General features: G+C 50.2%; 1 protein-coding gene across 8 annotated transcripts in view; it reads right to left on the bottom strand.

Annotated features, from left to right (window-relative positions):
• Window positions 1–1111: 1111 nt before the first annotated feature.
• LOC147631547 (uncharacterized) overlaps window positions 1112–20107 on the bottom strand; it is a 136854-nt gene continuing 117858 nt past the window's right edge. For 7 of the 8 annotated variants that reach the window (XM_086808062.1, XM_086808063.1, XM_086808061.1 and 4 more), the window contains exons 8-9: window positions 19278–20003; window positions 18604–19176 (exon numbers count right to left, since the gene is read on the bottom strand). In XM_086808062.1, coding sequence (XP_086664188.1) covers window positions 18904–19176; window positions 19278–20003 — 999 coding nt within the window. In that variant the 3' untranslated portion in view covers window positions 18604–18903. Of the gene's footprint in view, window positions 1854–18603; window positions 19177–19277; window positions 20004–20107 lie in introns of those variants that run through there. The other variant, XR_015267311.1, reaches the window with a different exon arrangement.

Consider the following 20107-nt stretch of genomic DNA (forward strand, 5'->3'; position numbering starts at 1 on the left):
CCGGCACCGGATTTCTCGTCCGACAGCTGGACACAGGAGAGGGATTTACGATGGGAGCTCCTCAGCAGCCTCACCATCTGGTTCACCTGGAGGGCCCGGTGCTTCACGGCCTTTGAGGGGAGATTAGAGCCACCAGCAGAGACTGTTCGGGGGATTTGGCAGGAGTTGATCCACACCCTGCGAGGACAGTACGACCGCATCCGGGGAGACTCGGATGAGGCGATTTTACGGCGCCAGGCCTTTCATACCACTTGGCGCTGCGGCCCGTTCTACACCCTACACACGGGATCCCCCCGCTGGCACTACAGGCCACCTGTTTGGCTCTTCCCTCCCCCCATTGTATGATTTAGCCACTCAGTCCTTTAGACTGATGCTTGTATTTTGCAGCACCTAGGGAGAGTCTCCCGGGCTGCCATGATGTATTCACTGCTCTTCTCTCTGTTAGGAGCAGGAGAGATCTCTTTTGTAGCCCTACGGGCGTTTTTTTACATAACTAATGAAAGGATCTTTTCTCGGAAAAAAAAAAAGTGCAGCGAGCAACGCAAGGTCCCATGTACTACGGTAACCTTCCATGTGCAATAATGGAATTGGCATAAAAACCTCACATACCACCAAAACTCATGTGCCATTCTCCTGGTGTCGCGCATCTAGGCCGACTATCTCATTAATATGTCTTTATGGTGACTACGCTCTAGTAGGTATAAAATAGACATTCAATCTCAACAACGCATCCCTTGTGACAAAGCCCCAAACCCCTCTCTCAAAAGATAGTGGTAGTATCCTCGTTTCTTGTATTAGATAGAGCACCGGGACATGTAATGCTCTTGTGACTCTGTCTCCCAAAGTGCTATGCACATTCACCTCTCGTGTGGGATTCCCTTTCCTCTCCTTATTTCAATCTTTGAAGATACTCTCAATTGGCCAATGGATATCATCATACCGATGTGGAGATATATGAGCCTCTCAATGAGTCTGTCCTAAATGTTTCGCATGAATTGCTCTCTACAAAAATAAAGTTTTGTGGAGAGCTCATTTAGTGCATGCATGCCAACAACTACTATGACCCTCCTCTGCCAACCGTCTAAAGAACTCTAAAGTCAATAGGAGGCAATTTTTGTGTAATTTGCAAACATGTTGCACGTATGTGGGAGTCTAAAACATGGCATTGATAATCAAAGGAGCTCATTCAAACTCTACCAATACTATAGCATGCAGCACTGAGGGCTTACTCTGATCATGCATGAGGGAATCATAACTTGCGATCTCTCCACTTTCCTCCAATCATCCACTCCAATTTCTGTGTAATTTGCAAACATGTTGCATGTATGTGGGAGTCTAAAACATGGCATTGATAATCAAAGGAAGCTCATTCAAACTCTACCAATACTATAGCATGCAGCACTGAGTGCTTACTCTGATCATGCATGAGGGAATCATAACTTGCAACCTCTCCACTTTCCTCCAATCATCCACTCCCAGATCTGTTCCCAAGAAGTAGCCACATACATCAGTGTCCAGCGAACCAGAGTGCAAATAATCAACATTTGGTATTAGGTTTCCGAAAATGTATTTGGAAGCAAAGTATCTTCAACTGTGCAAGGGTTGCATATCCTCTCTCTTGGCATAACTGGACGACCGATCACACAGTAAAAATCAGGCCAAAAATATGATGCCCAAGTATATATATGACATGACCACCTCAGTAACATCTCCTTTGTACTTCTTGTGAGACACCTGGTAAGTAGTGTCGAAGAGCATAATTCCCAACATTCACCATGAGGTTCCTCATGATGACAAAAGGCATGCAAGGCATCTAGATGTCATTGCAACTCCTCGGGTTAGGATTGCGTCATCTGCATATAGGAGAATGGACATCATTCGTCAGTGCTAGCCATGAGCCTATACCACCTAGTCAATCAATAAATTATAGTATCTCATCAATGTAGAATCCAAAGAGTGTCAAAGAATGTCCACATCCCCATTTGACTCCGATGGTGCCACCAAAAAGCCATCTTGGTGCTTGAACCCTACCCATAAGCAACTCATATAGTGCGATCACTCCCTATTTTGTCTCAGATGGAAAACGAAGCTCCTGTAGGTGGTCAAGAAGTCATGCTCTAGGGACTAAATCAAAGGCTTTCAAAAATCTACAAACAATAGTGTACATGCTCTAGACTCCTAAATAAGAGAATTGAAAGAAGATACGGTCTAATGCCAAGTAGTTCCTCATGAAGCCTACTTGACCTAGCAATCTCTGTCTATACATCTCTACCAAAGCACCAATCTTTGCCTCCAATTATGCTCCATAAACCTAGCCAAAGTACGACCAATCATGATGGTTTGGTAGTTGTTAGGGTCTGTCGAGTCTCTTGGTTTGTGAATAGGAACCATATTATGTGTGGTCCAAGAAGGAAAGCCTTCACACAAGGCCTTGTTGAAAAGTGCTAGGATAGGAGCTAAGATGCTGAATTCATGTGCAAAGTGATCTGTGTAGAGATATTTAGCAAGGCCTTGGTGACATCAGTAGTGATAAAATGTTCGACAGAAGTGGGCCAGAGAATGTAATAAGTTTGGTGTGGGTTGATTTGGGATGTGGGTCTTCCAAGTTAAGAGGGTTTGCGATGGGCGTGGGTGTCATCTCTTCCTCTAAAACATGCCTTGCATCTTAAGTTATCCACACTCAGGAGTTAATAAAACGTTGATTTGTGTTTTGCCAAGAATGCCCACTTCTTCCTGTTGGTGAGGCAACAGATGGCTCTCTGTATTTCACGTGCACAATTTGTATGAACTCTTTTTCTCAAAGGAGCTGATGCTGTGGAACTCTACAACTTCATCATACCACCCATTCTGAGGTTGTGAACCCACTGGTTTTTTTAGCTATGAAGCAAAGAATGTATGGAAAGCTTGCTTGAGCAGATTCATGCATAACAGATGTGTGGTAATGGCTGAAAGTGGTGATGAGAGATAAGAGTGCCCATGTGGTCATATAAGTTATCAACTTAAACTGAATCAAGACATGGTGAAAGTGGATGCAGGTGAAAGCGGATATTTGCAGATCTGATGTGTGGTGTAAGAGAACAAGATATGGCAAAGGTGAGGTAGGTGTGAGTTGTCCCATAAGCTCCCAAGATGTTCATTCCATTTGTCGGATCATGTCATTCTGCTGTTTGCTGTTGTTGGAGGGGGGAGTGGCCATCTATTTGTATTGCAAATGAAAAAAAGGGAGAAAAAGGAAAGGAAAAATGAAAGAGAAAAACAGAGAAAAGTATCAAAAGGGAGAGGCCCAATTGAGGGATGGAGGTTAACTGTAGCGGCCAGTTGGGGTGGTAAGTTCAAAAATGGGTGCTGCAATGGGGGTGCCTAAGACAGCCAGGCAGTGCACAGTTCAGCCTTGCTCAGTTCTCACAAAAGGTCACAGCAGGAAAAAGAGGCAGCAGGTCACAGCAAGGCGGGAGCAGTGTGTTAAGGCAAGTCTGTGCAGCACATGTGAAGCCGGGCAGCAAAGGGCAGCAGCACAAACAAGACACGTGGGGGGCGGGGGTTTCCAGCCCATCAACTCACACCATCGCCAACAGGAGAGAGAAAGAAAGAAGAAAGAAAGAAAGCTGTATTAACGTCTACTAGAGGCCGAACTCGACCTATGAGACAAATCAATGTAAAACTCTCAACGTCTTCTGGATGTCCAGAAAAAAAAAAGGACAAAATGAACATGAAATAAACTGTGAGAGAGAGAGAGAGAGAGAGAGAGAGAGAAATAAAATGAAATAATATATTAACGTCTTCAGAAGGCCAAAATGACCTATGAGACCAAAAAGGTTACAACAATTGGTGGATCTCATACAATGTCTGTGTAAGAAAAGCTAAAAACAACTAAACAACTAACTGAAACTGAAACAACTATGAGGAAAAGTACGGTACTAGGAGCTCCTAATGGATAACATCTGGGAGGAAAACTCCAGCAACAAAGGTAAGCATCATACACATCACTATCCAAAGATGTCTCAAATCGGTCGATGGCGGATATCCTCAATGTCCTCCATGGTGAGTACCCTGACTGGACGTCTCCCATGCCGTGCGAGTATGGTCCTGATCCTCTGTCGTAGTCTCCGCCGGTGTCGAGATGGGCCTCTCATCTTGGGGCGCCTGGACCGCCCCAGCTCTATAGCCCGATCAATCAGTGTACCTCTGGTGCGGCTATACTCTGGCGCTAGCTGCAATGCCTGCTGGCCTGACGGCTCAATCTCTGGTCGAAAGAAGTCTGTAATCTGCCTCTGTAGGTGTCCCTCCCTCTCTGATCCCCTCCCTCTCAAGAGACCCTCTCTATGTCTACGAAGCTCCAGCAAGTATAATCCGAGGCATCTCTGATCCTGGTATCTCATGACTCTAGAAAGTGGTCCGAAACCCTCTCGAAACAGGTAGTGAAAACGGCCTCGTATCTCATAATATACTGGACAAAGACATATGCAATGTAACTCTGTCTCTGGCTCCATCTGGCACAGCTGACAAATCCTGGCCTCAGCTGGTACTCCTCTGAATCTGCCAGTCTCAATCTCTAGCTGGTGTAAGGAAGTGCGCATCTGACCAATAGCACACCGTACCCCATGAGAAAGATGAGTATCCATGTAGCTGGGTCTAATCACAAACCCATCCTGCGTGAGCTGGATAAGATGATCTCTGTAGAAAGCCATCTTTGTACCAAGCTCGTGTGTCGGCTGTATCCATGTCGTCCTAGTGTCCAGCTGAATCAAGTCCTGCCTGATAAGTTTAGTAATCTCTGCCCGTGTGAGAGAGAGGGAGGCTACATCCAGGGAGTACTGAAATGGAGGTAGCCTATCCATACTAAAGCTGTCATCTGTGCATACCAACATGATCCGTCTCCCTGTGATGCCAAATGTCGTAAGAACTCCAGGACTAAGTGAGCATATCTGTCTCTAGGGAGAGCCCAAGTGCTATGTATAAAGGAGACTGATTGAGTGAGTGCCTCTACTACTAATGGGGGGCAGCCATCTCCGCACGGATAATATCATGTGGTACGGAGGCCTTGGCCCTAATCATCCAAGAAATCATAGAAACCAAGGGCCTCTCCATACGTCTCCATCCATCAGTGCTACCAGCTCGGCTGTGGTGATCCACTGAGGGTCCCCATATCTCCACTCCATACAGCATGGCTGAAGTGACCAAAGTGTCAAAGAGCCAGAGCTTTGTTCGAGGTTCCTGAAACTGAACCTGCGAACACATCCTCTCTAGTCTCCCCAATGCTGCATAAGCTCTGGTCAATCTGGTCTCCGCTGCTCTCCTCAAGGAAAATAGTGGGCCACTAAAAACAACACCAAGGTAAGTATATGCATCTGTATACTCCATTGTCTCCTGACCATATATAAAGGTGGGTGTTGACCTCCTAACCCACTGTGCTGTGGTGTTAAACACCATCACCTTGGTTTTACCAAGGTTAACAGACAATCCACTGTCCTGTGCAAACGTGTGCAATGCATCCAAATGACGCTGCAGGAGAATCTGAGATCAACACAATATCATCAGCATACAATAACAACGGAATCCATGTCCATGCTAGCTCTGCTCTTCTGTAACCCTCCCGCTCTACATAGTCTGAAACCTCATCCACGTACATCCCAAATAAGGTGGGAGAAAGGGGGCAGCCCTGTTTCACCCCAATAGTGGAGTGAACCATCTCAGATATACCCTGAGTAGTACGTACCTGCCCCACAACTGTCCTGTATAAAGCCATGATTCCCCAAATCAGCTCTGTGGGCACTCCCATCTCCTGTAGTCTGCGCATCAGTCTGGCTCTCGGTACTGTGTCAAAAGCTTTGCGGAAATCCACAAAGCAACAATAAATCCTCCTGCCATATAATCTGCCCTCCTCAATAATAGCTCTGAGTGTCAAGATACGGTCAAGAGTGGAGAAACCTCTCCTGAACCCTGCCTGCCTTGATGCACGTATGCCCTCTCTCTCTGCCCATCTACTCAACTCCTGCTCAAGAATAGATGCATATAATCTAGCCAATGTGTGACCAATCATGATGGTACGATAATTCCCAGGAAGCATGGGATCCCCTGACTTGAAGAATGGCACAATCGTGGACATATTCCAAGTCTCGGGAAAACCCTCACACATGGCTCGGTTAAACATCATAGCAATAAGCTCTGCAAGCATATCTCTGGCATGAATAAAGTGTTTGGCTACCAAACCATCATGATCATATGCTCTCCCAGTCCTCATCCTGTCAATAGCTTTCCTTACCATCTCAGCAGTAAAGAAAGCACATGTCTCTGGGCATGGCTCCGATGGGTCTGGCAGGGACGGCTGTCCTACTGCTGTGTACAGGGATGCTGCATACTCACCCCAAATCTCTGTGAAGGTAATGGCTGGTGATGGTGAATGCTCATGGAATAGTCTCCATGCCTCGCCCGAGTCCTGACTCATAAATAACTGATACAAATCCCTCTCTAACTGAGCAAGATAAGCCCTCTTCTTCCATCGCACTAGGTGCCGGAAGGTAATCCGTGACTGTCTGTGAGTGGTAACACCCATGAGCACCTCTCTCTGTAATCTAATCCTCATCTCTCTGCACTCCTCATCATACCAACTATTCTGGGGCATGTTCCCAGATTGTCTCCGTGTAGGCTGACTATGGGGATATGCCTCTGATGCTGCAGCATGAAGCGTCTCTATCAATATGTGAGTGAGCTCATCTAATGGCCGTCCCGGCTCCTCGGCACATAAGCGTCTGTATATCTCATCCATGTACACGGTGTCAGTCTCCCTCGTAAAGGTATAACGAGTGTGTGTGGAGACCTGTCCCAATGGAGCGGTGCTGAACTGAAATGTGAGAGTGAAGGACAAGATAGCATGATCCACTGCTATTCCAACCGGCCTAGTGCCTACCATAAAATCCTGAAAAGAGGGAATGAGACTAGGCTAAGCCATAACATAGTCCACTGTACTAGCACCATGCCTATGTGGAAAGCTAGTGAAACCGCCCAATGTCGGGAATCTCTGTAGGCCATTCAGGATTGGCCATCCTGAATGGCCAATCCATGTGCAGTCCCCATGTCTATCAAATACCGCCCATACACTGTATGTTCCTCATCCTGTGAGAGTCTAAATAGGCCCATATCCCTTACATCAAGCTCCCTCAACATCTCCTCTGAGGTATCATAAAATACTGTCTGGTTATGGGCGGTCCTGGCATTGAAGTCCCCTAGGAGAATGATGTCACCGTCATCCAAAATAGAAAAGGGAGACTGCCTGCTAGGTGATGCATACACTAATGTACTAGGAGCAAAATAGCATATAGCAATATAGAGATATCTGCCCGTCTCTGCCCTCGGTCTAACCCACATGTACCTAGCCTGCTCATCTCTACGGACTATATGTATCAGTGGCTGTAGCTCCTCTCTAAACAATACTGCCACTCCTCCTAAGCCCCGTCCTCTATGCTCTGAACAAATCTCCTGTCTACAAGCTCTCTCCCATGGTATCCACTAACATGTGGCATGGACTGTCTAGGAGCTTGATGCGTCTCATAGTAGAAGATGATGTCCCTCCCACTGAAACTATCCTCAAAAGCCCCTACATCAAGGCGTAGAGATCCATTACAATTCCAAGTAGCAACTTTGAGTGTAGTCCCATAGGTCTCGCGCCGTCATGAAGAGCGCCTCTCCATAATCACCACTCTACCATCTCTATAGAAGGCCACTTTCCCTTTCTCTCGGGCTGCCCTTATCTCTAGCATAACTTCTTTCATGTGGGCAAGTTGCGAGAGTGTGAGGTCATCTCCAAGAAATATTCCCGTCTTCTTGAGTGTAGGACGTCTCTTCAAGAAGTCCTTCTTCGCTTCCATGGAGGGGAAACGAATGATAAGTGCTCTCTCCTTAGAAGATTCGCCACTACCTTCTCTCTTCTTTCCCACTCTCCATGCCTTTGTGTGCGTGGCTTCAATGCCCATCATAGAGTAGAGCTCCTTGGTTTCCCCTTCCGCATCATCATGGTCTTTTAGACCGGACACTCGTACATGTAAGGCCCGGGTCTTCAAGGGTCATGTTGATGATGGTGGGAGTGGGGATGGGTGGCGATTCTTTACCTTTCCCTTTCTTGGCGACCTCGATCCATTTCTCCGCCTCGTCCATCTTCTTTTGTGTCTTTGTGATCACCTCCACCCATGAAGATGTCTTCTCTTTATGTTGCTCCTCCTCCTCTCGAATGATCCTCATTTGTTCCTTGATGGTATTCAGAGGGCTGAAATTTTCCATCCTCAAGCTTGGTTTTTGAACTGGCTTCCAACTCCTTTTTGAGGGCTGAGATTTCAGCCGCTTGACTTTTAGCATGCAATTTGGCCTCCACTAGTTCCTCCTTTAAGGCTGAAATCTCAGCCTCTTGCTTGGAAGATCTCTCTTCGAGCTCTTGGATTTTGTCAAATCCGTTCTCGAGTTTGGAGAGGCGGTTTATGATTGCGGTAATGGAAGAGTCGACCATCTTCTTGTTTTCTTTGATAATTGTGCCGAGCTTGTCCTCCACCTTCACGAGCTCTTCTTTAAACCCGGTCTTGGCCATGACTTTTTGCAGAACTTCCCACAGCCAATGGACTGAAAATTAATCCAAGAGACCAACGCGAAACAGCAGCAAACAACAGGGAAGGGGGGGGGGGTTCAAGTCATGTAGGGGAAAGGGAAAGAGAGGAGATTCAGTAGAGAGAGAGAGAGTTATGCTGCTGCCTTGGGGGCCTGAGGAAGGGTGGGTGGGAAGAGGGAGGCGGAGGGACGGGCCGGCCCAGGCGGGAAGAGAGGCGGGAAGAGAGCGAAGAGAGGCGGAGGGACGGGCCGGCCCAGGCGGGAAGAGAGCGAAGAGGGAGAGGGGGAGAGAAAGAAAGAAAGAAAGAAAGATTTTATTCCTGTCATAGAACACGGCAGGGTAGGGCGGCGCAGAAGCAAAGGGGGGGAGGAGAAGCGGGTTGAGCGGGCGAACACCGAAGAGGGAGAGGGGGAGAGAAAGAGAGCAAGGAAGGGCGGGATGGTGCAGAAAGTGAAGGGGGGGAGGGGAAGCGGGTTGAGCGGGCGAAAAGCGAAGAGAGAGAGGCAGGGCGGGGCGGCAAAAGCGAAGCAGGGCAGGGCGGCACAGGGGCGAAGGGGGGCAGGGCGGCACAGGGGCGAAGCAGAGCAAGGCGGCGCAGAGGCGAAGGGGGGCAGGGCAGCGCAGAAGCAGGGCAAGGCGGCGCACAGCGAAGAGAGAGAGAGAGAGAGGGAGGCGGCGAGCAGGCGGCGAGCAGGGGGGAGCGAACAGGCGGGCGAAGAGAGAGAAAAATGAAATGAAATGAAATGATATATTAACGTCTTCAAAAGGCCAAAATGACCTATGAGACCAAAAAGGTTACAACAATTGGTGGACCAAAGAGAGAGAGAGAGAGAGAGAGAGAGACTTCTAAGTGGTCTCGAACATACCTCCTGGGCATCTGACTCACCCAAAAACCTGCTCATATAATGCATAGATACCCCATGTCATATCTGTTGGTATGCCACGAGACTGTAGGCGCTGAGAGAGCCTCTCTCGTGGTACTGTGTCAAATGCCTTGCGGAAATCCACAAAGCAACAATAGAGCTTTCTCTTCCTCACTCTGGCCTGATCAATCATACATCTCAAAGTGAATAGATGGTCAGTGGTAGAGAAAGCTCTCCTGAAGCCTGCCTGCCCTGATGAGTGTAAACCTGCTTGCTCAGCATATAAGCTAAGCTCTTGCTCCAACAATGCACCATAGAGTTTGGCCAACACGTCGCCAACCATAACCGTCCTGTAGTTGCTTGGATCGAGCATATCCCCTGTTTTTTGGATCGGCACAATGGTGTGCATCGTCCACTCCGCAGGCAAACCCTCTGCTAGTGCCCTGTTAAACAGGTGTGCAAGAAACGGAGCCAAAGAATCTACTGCATATATGAGATGCTCACCCTGTAGGCCCATATGGTCGGCGGCCCATCCATGCTATAGGCGGCGGATAGCTTCCTTTACCATCGAGTGGGTAAAGAAGCTAGCTCTGGTAGGTTGAGGCTCCTGTGGTTGAGGTATAGGTGGCTGCTGTGGGGCGTGGTATAGGCCCTCTGCGTATGTGTGCCATGTCTGTGGGTCTGCAATGGGTGCCGGTGTCCGGGGCTCTCTGAAGTGCCGCCATGAGATAGGGCTATCTCTACTCATGAAGAAATGGAAGATCTCTAGCTCCTGTATCTCTGCGAAGGCCCGCCTTTTGCGGCGAGTAAGTCTCCTCATCTCTCTCCTCGACTCTTGCTCTGTGATGGCTCCCAGGGCTCTCTGTATGCGGAGCCGTGAGTAAAGGGCTCTGCACTCGTCATCATACCATCTGTTCTGGGGCATAGTCCCAGATCTCGCAAGCTCTCTTGAGTGGATACGATGTGGGAAGCTCTGTAATGCAGCCCTGTGTAGGAGTGATGCCAGCTGGGCTGTAATGGTATCCATAGGTGCCAGGGGATCCATGAGTAGGAGCCCATTCTCTACTCTGCCAGTGTATATGTCTGCCATGTCATCTGTGAAGTAGATGGTAGTGTGTGGCGTCGGTATGTGGGGGGCTGGTGATACTGGTGATCTGGCTAGTGAAAATGCCAAGTATGTATGATCTGCCCCAATAGGACGAGGTGGGATGGAGAATGAGGTGACAAGCTATGATGCCTCCAAAGACCCCATAATGTAGTCTACCACCGTGCCTCTGGTCCGTGTATGACCCCCATGTGGGAAGCATGTCAACCCTCCTGATCCCAGCCACTGTAGCATCCCGTTATAAATAACGAGACGATGCCTGGCTCCCAACTCTAGTAAGTGATCCCCATAATGTCCTCTATCTGGTCCAGTATCCTCTGATGCCTGACTAGCCCCTATCTCCTCTGGATCCACAGGGTGGAGGATCTCCATGTCATCATAGTCATACACCTCACACTATCTGCTCTGTGTGTGGGCATTGAAGTCACTCGTAAGAAATACTTCCCCTAGTGTAGAGTAATGCATAATCTCCTCTGACAGACAAGTGTTTGGCAAGGCTCCTGTCTCCTCCTCCTGTGGCATGTCCTCTGTAATGACAAAGGAGGATCCTAATGGAGGATTGTAACATAAGTCTATGTATATAACCCTGTCCGGTGAGAGCTGTAAGCGGAGCCACATGTATCTGGCCTCTGGATCCTATGCTACCACTCTCAGTCTCCCCTATAGCTCCCGTCTGAATAGAACTACTACTCCCCCCAACAACGCCAACACGCTCGCTGAAGCTCACCCTCTCCCCCCCTTGCTTGCGCTGCCTGCACGCCCTCCCCCCATTCCTGCCCTCGCGTCTACTCCCCCCCCCCCCCCCCCCCCCCCCCCCGCGCCTGCCCTCGCGTCTGCCCCCCCTCCCCCGCCTGGCTGTCCTGCGCGCCCCAACGCTGTAGCGCCCGCCGTCCCCTGCCCCTGCTCCTCTCCTTCGCGTCCTCCCTCCCTTCTTCAGCGCCCCGCCCCCCCCTTTCGCCAGCCGTCGCCCTATCTTCCCCCCCACCCCCTTTTTCACGCTGCTTCTGCCTCCCCCCTTGGGGGTTTTTGTCTTCGCCGCCTTTACCCCCCCACCTCCCCTTCTTTCTGTTTTTTCCGTCCCCTGGGGTTTTCTTTTTGCCTTCCGCCTTCCCCCTCCGTCCTTTGTGTGCAGCTCGGTTCTTGCAGGACTCTCAGCATTCGCTCCGCCTTCGACATAGCTTCAGACTCTGATGGAGGCTCCTCCCGCCCCACCTCAGAGGGACTCTCCCGCAGCCCCCTCGCCCCATAGTCACAGGGGACGGAGGGAACGGCAGCTTGGAACGCGGGGACGCCGATTCGGGACAGACCAGCAAAAACGGGGACGGACGGACGTTCCCCATGGCACGTTTCTCACAGGGGACGGTGATGGGGACGGCGCAGGGACGGGGACACCGGTGAGGGACGGACCTGTGAGGGGACGGCAGAGAGACGCCTGCCGTTTTTGGCCGTTGCGCTTCCCATTTCTTGTTGGCTCTTTGAGGCTTGTTTGGCCCGCTCTCTCTCTCTTGCCCTTGAGGCTTAAGTTTGAGGCTTGGGCCTTGGCCCTTGGCCCTTGAGGCTTGGGCCCTTGCCTCTCTCTCTCTCTCACTTGCCCTTGCCTCTCTCTTGCCTATCTAATATCTATATATAGAACAAGGCTACAAGGCTACAAGGCTACAAACATGGAGTTTAGCGTAAACGGCCCTTCAGACCCCCTGCAGAGAGGGGCTCACGCCCCCCTCCGCACCTTCCCCCAAGTAGGTTGGTGTGAAACTGCGCGCCGCAACGGACTCAAAATTTACAGCCCATATGCAGTAGGTGTATAATAACTCACCGCATATGCATGTAGCTTGGTTGGCAGTGTGCCAACCTTCTCCAGAATCGTCTCATGCTATCTGGCCACAATCGGCCACCATCCGGTGTTTAAACCGGGACCTATCAGGTGACCTGTGCTACTCATAAATGCCTTCTCCTCATATAGGGGGACTCACAAAGTAGAGTTAGCCGGTGCCTGCGTAGTTACCTGAGGGTGGAAAAACTTTAAAAAAAAGTATTTTTTGAGTGCCGTTCCCTCCCCCGTCCCCGTTCCCTACTTATGGCCGTCCCCCGTCCCGTCCCCGTCCCCGTCCCCGTCCCCGTCCCCCGTTACCGTCCCCCGTTCCTTGTGACTATGCCTCGCCCGCCCCTGAGGATACCCCCATCAGGCTTTCTCTTTCGCCAAAGAGGAAGCGAGCCTCGCTGCAGAGGTGAACGCCTCCATCTGCCGTATAGTCGGCACTCGCCCCAGCAAAGAGGAGATCGTGATCTTCTCCAGGCCCGCCTTCTTGCAGATGTGGGCAAGATCCTGGACGTTCAACTGGGCCGTGGACATTACCAGATCGAGTTCGAGACAGCCCAGAGCGTGGCCAAGGTCCTAGCCATGAGTCCCCTTGACATCAGGGGTGCTCGGGCATTCTTCAGACCTTGGCAGCATGGCTTTGACCCAGCAGCGGCCGAGCAGGGAGAGCACCTTTTCCATGTTACAGTTTGCTTCCCTGGACTCCGCCGAGTACCTTCCGCTCCTTTCTAGGCTAGGAGCATTGGTGGGTTCGGTGCTAGAGACTGGCCCTACAGCAGCTTCAGTAGTGGCCAGGGCAGCTGGGCTACCTCCGGTTAGAGTTTTGGTTCCTGACATCTCCTCCCTTCCGAAGGTCATTCAGCTACCTAGGATAGGGGGGGGGGATGGATTGATCAGAGAGTGGAGTTCTCGGGGCTCCCGAACCAGTGCTTTATTTGCAGGCAGGTCGGCCATCTGGCCAAGGCTTGCCCTCGCAGGAGACCGCGACCTTCACCGTAGCAGCAGGCCCCTGATGGCCCGCCCACAGATGCGGCTCGACAGGCAGCCTCCGGGACAACTGCTCAGCCCACAGAGACCTCGGAGTGGCAGCCTGAAAGGGGCGCCGTCGAGGGAGGCAGCCACAGCAGCACGCCCAGAGACCGATGCAGCAGCAGCCACAGTCTCAACATCACTGGGTTCCCGTGAGGAATAGCTTTGCTCCCCTCCAGGAGGAGACCCCTGCGCCGACTAAGGACCAGGAGATGCCAGCACCCCCTCCTTCACCCCCCCCTCCCCCTCCCCGTCCCCCCCTCCCGCCTCGTTTCCACCTTCGCCTCCTCCCGTCCCCGCTCCGGTTTCGGCAACGGCTCCTTCTCCACCCCCTTCTCCCCCCCTCCCCCCCCCCCCCCGCCTCAGCTCCCCGGGAGGCCCTGGCAGTCCCCTGGCGTTCACCTGCAGTCCGGAGGGCTCTGAGCACCAACCTTGCTCGAGCACCGCAGAGGAGACTTACCATGCCGATTCGGGCTTCACGGATATCATCTATCCGCAGTCGGCTGAGTCGTCTCTCGGCACTAGACAGCGCTCGGAGGCTTTTGATTACTCCTTCACACGGCTTTTTGGGCGGCAGGCCATTGTGGATCGCGAGATCATTGTGCCTGGTAGAGCACAGTATGTCATTCTGAGGACGCATGATGAGCTCTTGGGCGTGCTCAACGTCTATGCGCCCAACCATGCTAGTGCCACAGCAGAGTTCTGGACCCAGGTTACGGATGCATTGCCAGAGGTCGCACATTGGTGTGTCGGGAGAGACTGCAACATGCTTGAGGACTCGGCCGATAGGGTGGGAGGCAGTCATGTTACAGTGCACGGCACGGAGCTTGCAGCTTGGGAGCGATTTTGCATGTCACTGAGGATCACTGATGCATGGCAGCATGGGGCCTTCTCCCGCTCTCAGGACAGTCTTAGTTTCTCTCGGTCGGATCGCCGGTAAGGAGGGACTAATCTATCACGGATTGATCGCTTCTATGTGGGCGACGGGTCAGGGGAGCGAGGGGGCTCCGTTGGCATTCTCGCTGGCACCTCTTTTTCAGACCATGCGCCAGTTATTTTGACACTTGAGGAGAGGACACGGGAGACAAGCTTGCAGTTGAGCATCCCAGAGAGGGTACTTACAGATCCTAGTCTCGCTGAGGACATTGAGAGGATATGGCATGATACTCAGAGCTCTGACCAGGATGCAGCAGGCCAGTGTGCCCAGGGACTCATCGAGCTTAGCTCTTTTCTCCACACTGCAGCCTTGACACGACTGGGAGAGACTCGCGAGCGGGAGCATCAACTGAGACGCAGCCCTGCTTCGCTTCAGCGCCTTCAGGAGCAGCAGCCTGCATGTGAGTGGGTGGCGTCCCAGCTGAGCCAGGCACGCCACGAGGTTAGAGAGGCAGAGGACCAGAGACATGAGTTTTACTATCATCACCAGCCTCTCAGTGGGGTGGACGCAGCTTGGTGATAGAGTGGCTGGGGAGTTTTTTGAGATTACTGGACCCCGCCATGCTCAAGCAGGAGTCCATCAGCTTGGAAGGCCGGACGGATCGGTAGCTAACTGAGCCCGGGAGATCAGAGCCATTGCCACTGGGTTCTATAGAGACCTACTTTCAGCGGAGCCAGCCACTGAGGCTCGGGATGCTTGCAGACAGACTGTGTGGGCCCATGTGCAGAGGAGGGTCACAGATCGTATGCGTACAGTTCCGGGTGAGCCTCTTTCAGAGGTTGAGCTTGCTAAGGCCTTGAGGGTCCTTCCGCGCCATAGTTGCCGAGGGGAGGACGGATTGACGCCTGCCTTTTTTATGCGCTATTGGGACCTTTTGGGGCCAGGCCTCCGCAGGGGCTTTCAGTATGTTTTGGACACTGGGGTGATGCCACAGAGCTTTTCAGAGGGCTTGATCTTTCTTATCCCCAAGGGGGAGGGAGTATCAGATGATATTCGACATTGGAGACCTATTACGATCCTCAATACTGTCTACAAGGTCTTAGCAAAGGCCTTGAGTTTGAGGATCCAGCCCTTCCTGGGGGGAGGTTATTCATGCTACCCAGACAGGATTCGTCAAGGAGCGTAGTATCCTTGACAACATTTTCACCTTCTGGGAGGCGACAGCCTGAGCTAGATTTCTTGGTGAGGACTTGGTCGTGATGCTTCTCGATTTTGAGAAGGCATACGATGGAGTCGATTGGGGTTTCTTAGAGGGTACTATGCTTCGCTTGGGCTTTTAGCCAGGTTGGATTAGAGGGGTGGCGGCTCTGTATTTCAAAGCTCGTAGCCAGGTGTTGATTGCAGGAGGACGGGGGCTGAGTTTTTGAGCTGACCAGATCAGTCCGTCAGAGGTGTCCTCTCGCCCCGTTTCTTTTTCTCTTCTTTGCTGAGGCTATGAGCATGTATTTGACGACAGAGGAGGTTGGTTTGAGAGGACTCCAGCTCCCAATCCGGGGGGGAGGACCTGCTCGATGCTGAGTTTGCTGATGACACGGGCTTATTTTTGCATGGCCAAGAGGCCAATCTTCATCGGGCAGAGCAATCGCTCCAGGTTTTTAGTGCAGCTTCGGGAGCATTGATCAATTGGCGCAAGCCAGTGGCCTTTTGGATCAGTAGTGCTCCCACTCTGGCATGGAGCCCCAGACCCGGGTTTTAGATGGATTCCTCCTGGCACAGCAGTGCGATATTTGGGATGCCAGATTGGACTAGATTTGTCACCTGAGCAGCAGATTGCCCGCTTCTTCTGAGTATTCGGAAGAAGCTTTTGTATTGGAGTACAGCTCGGCTATCCTTGGCTAGGAGGGTGGTGGTGGCAAATAAGGTGCTTTTAGCGACCATGTGGAATGATGTGGTATATTACGTCTTGCTGGATCTTCTCGAGCTCTTGCATCAGCCAGGTACAGAGGCTGATCAGGAACTTTCTTTGGTCTGGGCGAGATGGTCAGCCAGCCCGGGCAAAGGTTGCTTGGGCAGTTATTACACTTCCGCTGGCCCAAGGAGGCTTGGGCATTATAGATCCAGTCGATCAGAGTAGAGCCTTATTGGGGAAGCTTATTGTTTGGGGGTTGCTTCCAGGCGCTGAGCCTTGGAAAGAGCTTCTTTTGCAGCGGCTGCAGGCTCGGGCTCCCCCAGCAGCGGGCACTTGGGCACCAGAGATACGATGGATCTTCATAGAGATGAGGAGGACAGGCCTCAGTAGAGGATGGGAGGACAGATTTGCCTTGAGCATCCTGAGAGCTTGGGAGCTGCTGAGACCGGGGCTCTCTCAGAGACCTCCTTCTTGTGTTGAGGAGCGGGCCAGACAGCCGCTCATCTGGAGCCCAGCGGTTCGCACAGAGCAAGGTTATATGCTGGGTTCTCGGCCTCGTCTAGCCTGGGGACCATTGGCGGCAGGCCCAGCACGTAGTTTTGGAGACTGGCATGCCTTTTGCAGTCTCCAGAGGAGATCCAGGTGGAGAGGTTGAGTCACTTCAGAGGGGGGTTGATTATGAGGGATGACATTCAGGAGGCACTCACAGAGGAGTGGTTCACGCCTCTCGAGCTAGTGGCCCCACGGTGGATGGGAGCCTTTACACAGTTGGAGATCCTGATTGCTGTCAGAGCTTGCACTGAGGATGGCAGATGCCTCTACTGTGAGATTCAGGATGAGGGCAGACTTCAGAGAGTGGAGGTGGAGTCGCCTTTGGTTGCAGAGTGCATCTTTCAGAGGATACGGGTAGTGGCCGCCGCTTCTCGGAAGTGGCATATTGATGATCCAACGTCACATTACAAAAAATTTTGATTGAAGCACTTGGTAGCCTAGTTATAACCAGACTGACAGAAGAGGATTTTGCACTTGTTTCAGGAACTTTGGATCCAGAAACGACAACGATGTTGGATGGGCCATTGAACGATCAGTACAGGATCAAATTCTTGCAGGATCACTTGTCCGAAATGTCTGATTCCATTAGGTTAGTGAGTAACAGGTGTCAAGGTAGAGAGTAAAACTCATCTTATTGAAAAACTAAAGGTGCTGAATTTCTAGATTATGTGAGGGTGGATACACAACCCCCAGGGCCTGGATGATGCCCCTTGCTACCTCCCTGATGGGTTTTATCTTAAAAGCACAGGAAGTTTGTTGCTTTCAACTACTCAAGCCCAGGGTTGGTACACATGGCATGGAAGGTGACGGTTCTGACCATCTCATTTGCAATTGGCAGGGTGGACAAAGTGAATTTGAAGGGCTATTTTCATTGGACGCTCATGGATGACTGGGAATGGGGAAATGGCTTTACCCTGCGCTTTGGATTATACCATGTTGACTTCAATCACCCCCAACTTCCAAGACAACCCAAAGCCTCTGCTAAGTGGCTCTCTACTTTCCTTAAAAGTACAAGAAAATAGCTTTATTTTCGGAATAGTCTTTTCGGGAAAGCAAGCAATAATGTCTGCTCTGTTTTCTTGTGAGCAGGAGAGGATCTTTTGTAGCCCAATGGGCGTTTTTATATAACTAATGAAAGGATCTTTTCTCGGAAAAAAAAAAAACTACTACTCCCCCCAACCCTCTCGAGGTACCCTGGCGTGTGGTCTTCTTGTATGCTGACTCCCACTGGAATCCCTCTACTCGAGGTAGCCCTCTCTCTGGGCTCTGATGTGTCTCTATCAGAAGTATAATGTCTCTCCCCAACATAACATGCTCCAGTCGTCCAGGCTGCACCCATAGTGAGCCATTACAGTTCCATACTGCCATGTGTATCTCTGTCAGTGGCCTGGTCTGTGTCCCATAGGCCCCAGATGGCTTCTGCACTGGAAGGACTACTTCCTAGTCAAGAAAGCCAAGGAAAGTCTAATGCCTAGCCATGTAACTCACTCTATGTAATCTTATTTATGTAGGAATATGTAGCACCAAGTAGAGAACTACGTTGGCTAACCCATACTTAACAAGATGACAAAAATTGCCGGGCATATTCGCAATTATTAAAATGCCCATTAACAAACGAGCTTTTGAGGACAACTCCTTTTGATGCCTTCATGCATCTTTGAGGTCCATGAGATCCAAGCAATAGAGCGCCTTACTTGTGATGGCAACATTTATCATTTGTAAGTATACATGTTAGTGACATGGATGCCATAAAACCGTTGCATGAGCTAAAGTATTACACACAGGTTTCAAGTTGGAGCCTTGATTACTCCTATTCTTGATTGCCCCTTACTTTACTTCAGCCACATTTACGCATACAGTGTTCATTTACATCTATTTTATGTATTAACCAAGAAGAGTTATCGTGATAGTTACAAAGATTGTAATAAAGAGAGTAACATAGTATGTAACAGAAACACCCTTACCTGTTCTCCAAAGCCTTTCCACACTTGTTTCAGGTACACGAGTGTTGAGGTGTAAATTTTGACAAACACGGACAGACCACATTTATGGGATGTATAGACAAGTCGCTCATATAAAGGGATATGTGAGTTGGTCTTGCTGATTGTCATCTTGAGAAAAGGTCAAACACTTCTTGAAGTGTATTAATCACTTGGGCATTAAAGAGTTGGTAATTCTAGCCTGGGTGTCCTCATGAATGTTTGCTTGCGGCGCATGGCCACAAGAGATCGAGCAATGTTTATCAACAGCCGGAGCTCTGTGGTTCCTTCAGCATAGGAATGGGTTGGCCCTGCATGCCTAGGTTTCAATTTGAGGTTTGACATTCCTTTTTTTTGTACACCTTGAAGTGCTTGCTCATATGTGGCGCATCCTCTAATTCCCAAAGCTGCAATTTGGATCTCATAGTGAAGCCTCACCGACATTATATTAACCTAAAGTTAGCACACAAGCATAATGTCAGGTCTGGAACTACTGTCTACAATATAATGAGTGATGCTGATCACAAAAAGTTGATTCTCCAGAAAATACTCACGAGACGAGATGAGCTTCCATTCCCAAAAGGCACCGATGATGCAGCTTCTAACAAGGTGTCAATAGTGTTCATGTGTGCCATTATTAGTGCTTGAAGATGTTCGCTCTCTTCGGGTGCCGAGCATATATCCAGACTACTCCCCAAGCAAGACTCAAAGACTCCTAAAATGAGTTCAGCCAATTCGGGAACTCCAGGTCTTTGAAAATTGCTCCTATTTCCAGCCCACTGGCATACTTGCATTAGACCTTTCCATAAATGAAGCCATCCAATGCTTTGTGAAGACAACTGCCACCCTCGTAGCTTAAGACAATTGAAAATAAGGGGAACTAGAACAGCAGCACGATAGAAGAGATCAGGATCCAGAAAGTTAGCTGGAGTTGTATTGAGAATGTCAGCAAGATGATCTAGAATGACACACAAGATACTCCTGAAAGGTAAACTGTGTGGAAATCCCAAAACTCCACTAGGTGCCGTCTGGAGTGTGAAACTGTCAGAGTCACAGAAGGCAAAGAATTCCATTCCATCTTTTGATTCCACCAAGCATCGTAACAGATTCAAACAACATTTGACTTGAAGTACTTCTGCAGCTTCGGCTTTAGACAATCGGCAAAAGGACTTCCCACAGACAGAAAGAAAGGATCTCAGAAGTTGGATCCATGACGATGATATCGATTGTGCCATGGCGCCCCATCCTTGGAAAGATAAATCATTAGAGGTTGGCCACAACTGCATGTTATGTAATACATACAAATGCAATAAATTAGGTCTGATGCAGACTTGATAAGAGGGCTTTTTCACACACACAAAAAAGCCCTCTGTGAACAGCTTGT

The sequence above is a fragment of the Cibotium barometz genome, chromosome 14 (assembly GCF_041138505.1).
Source record: "Cibotium barometz isolate CiBa-2024 chromosome 14, ASM4113850v1, whole genome shotgun sequence".
NCBI classification, from domain to species: domain Eukaryota; kingdom Viridiplantae; phylum Streptophyta; class Polypodiopsida; order Cyatheales; family Cibotiaceae; genus Cibotium; species Cibotium barometz.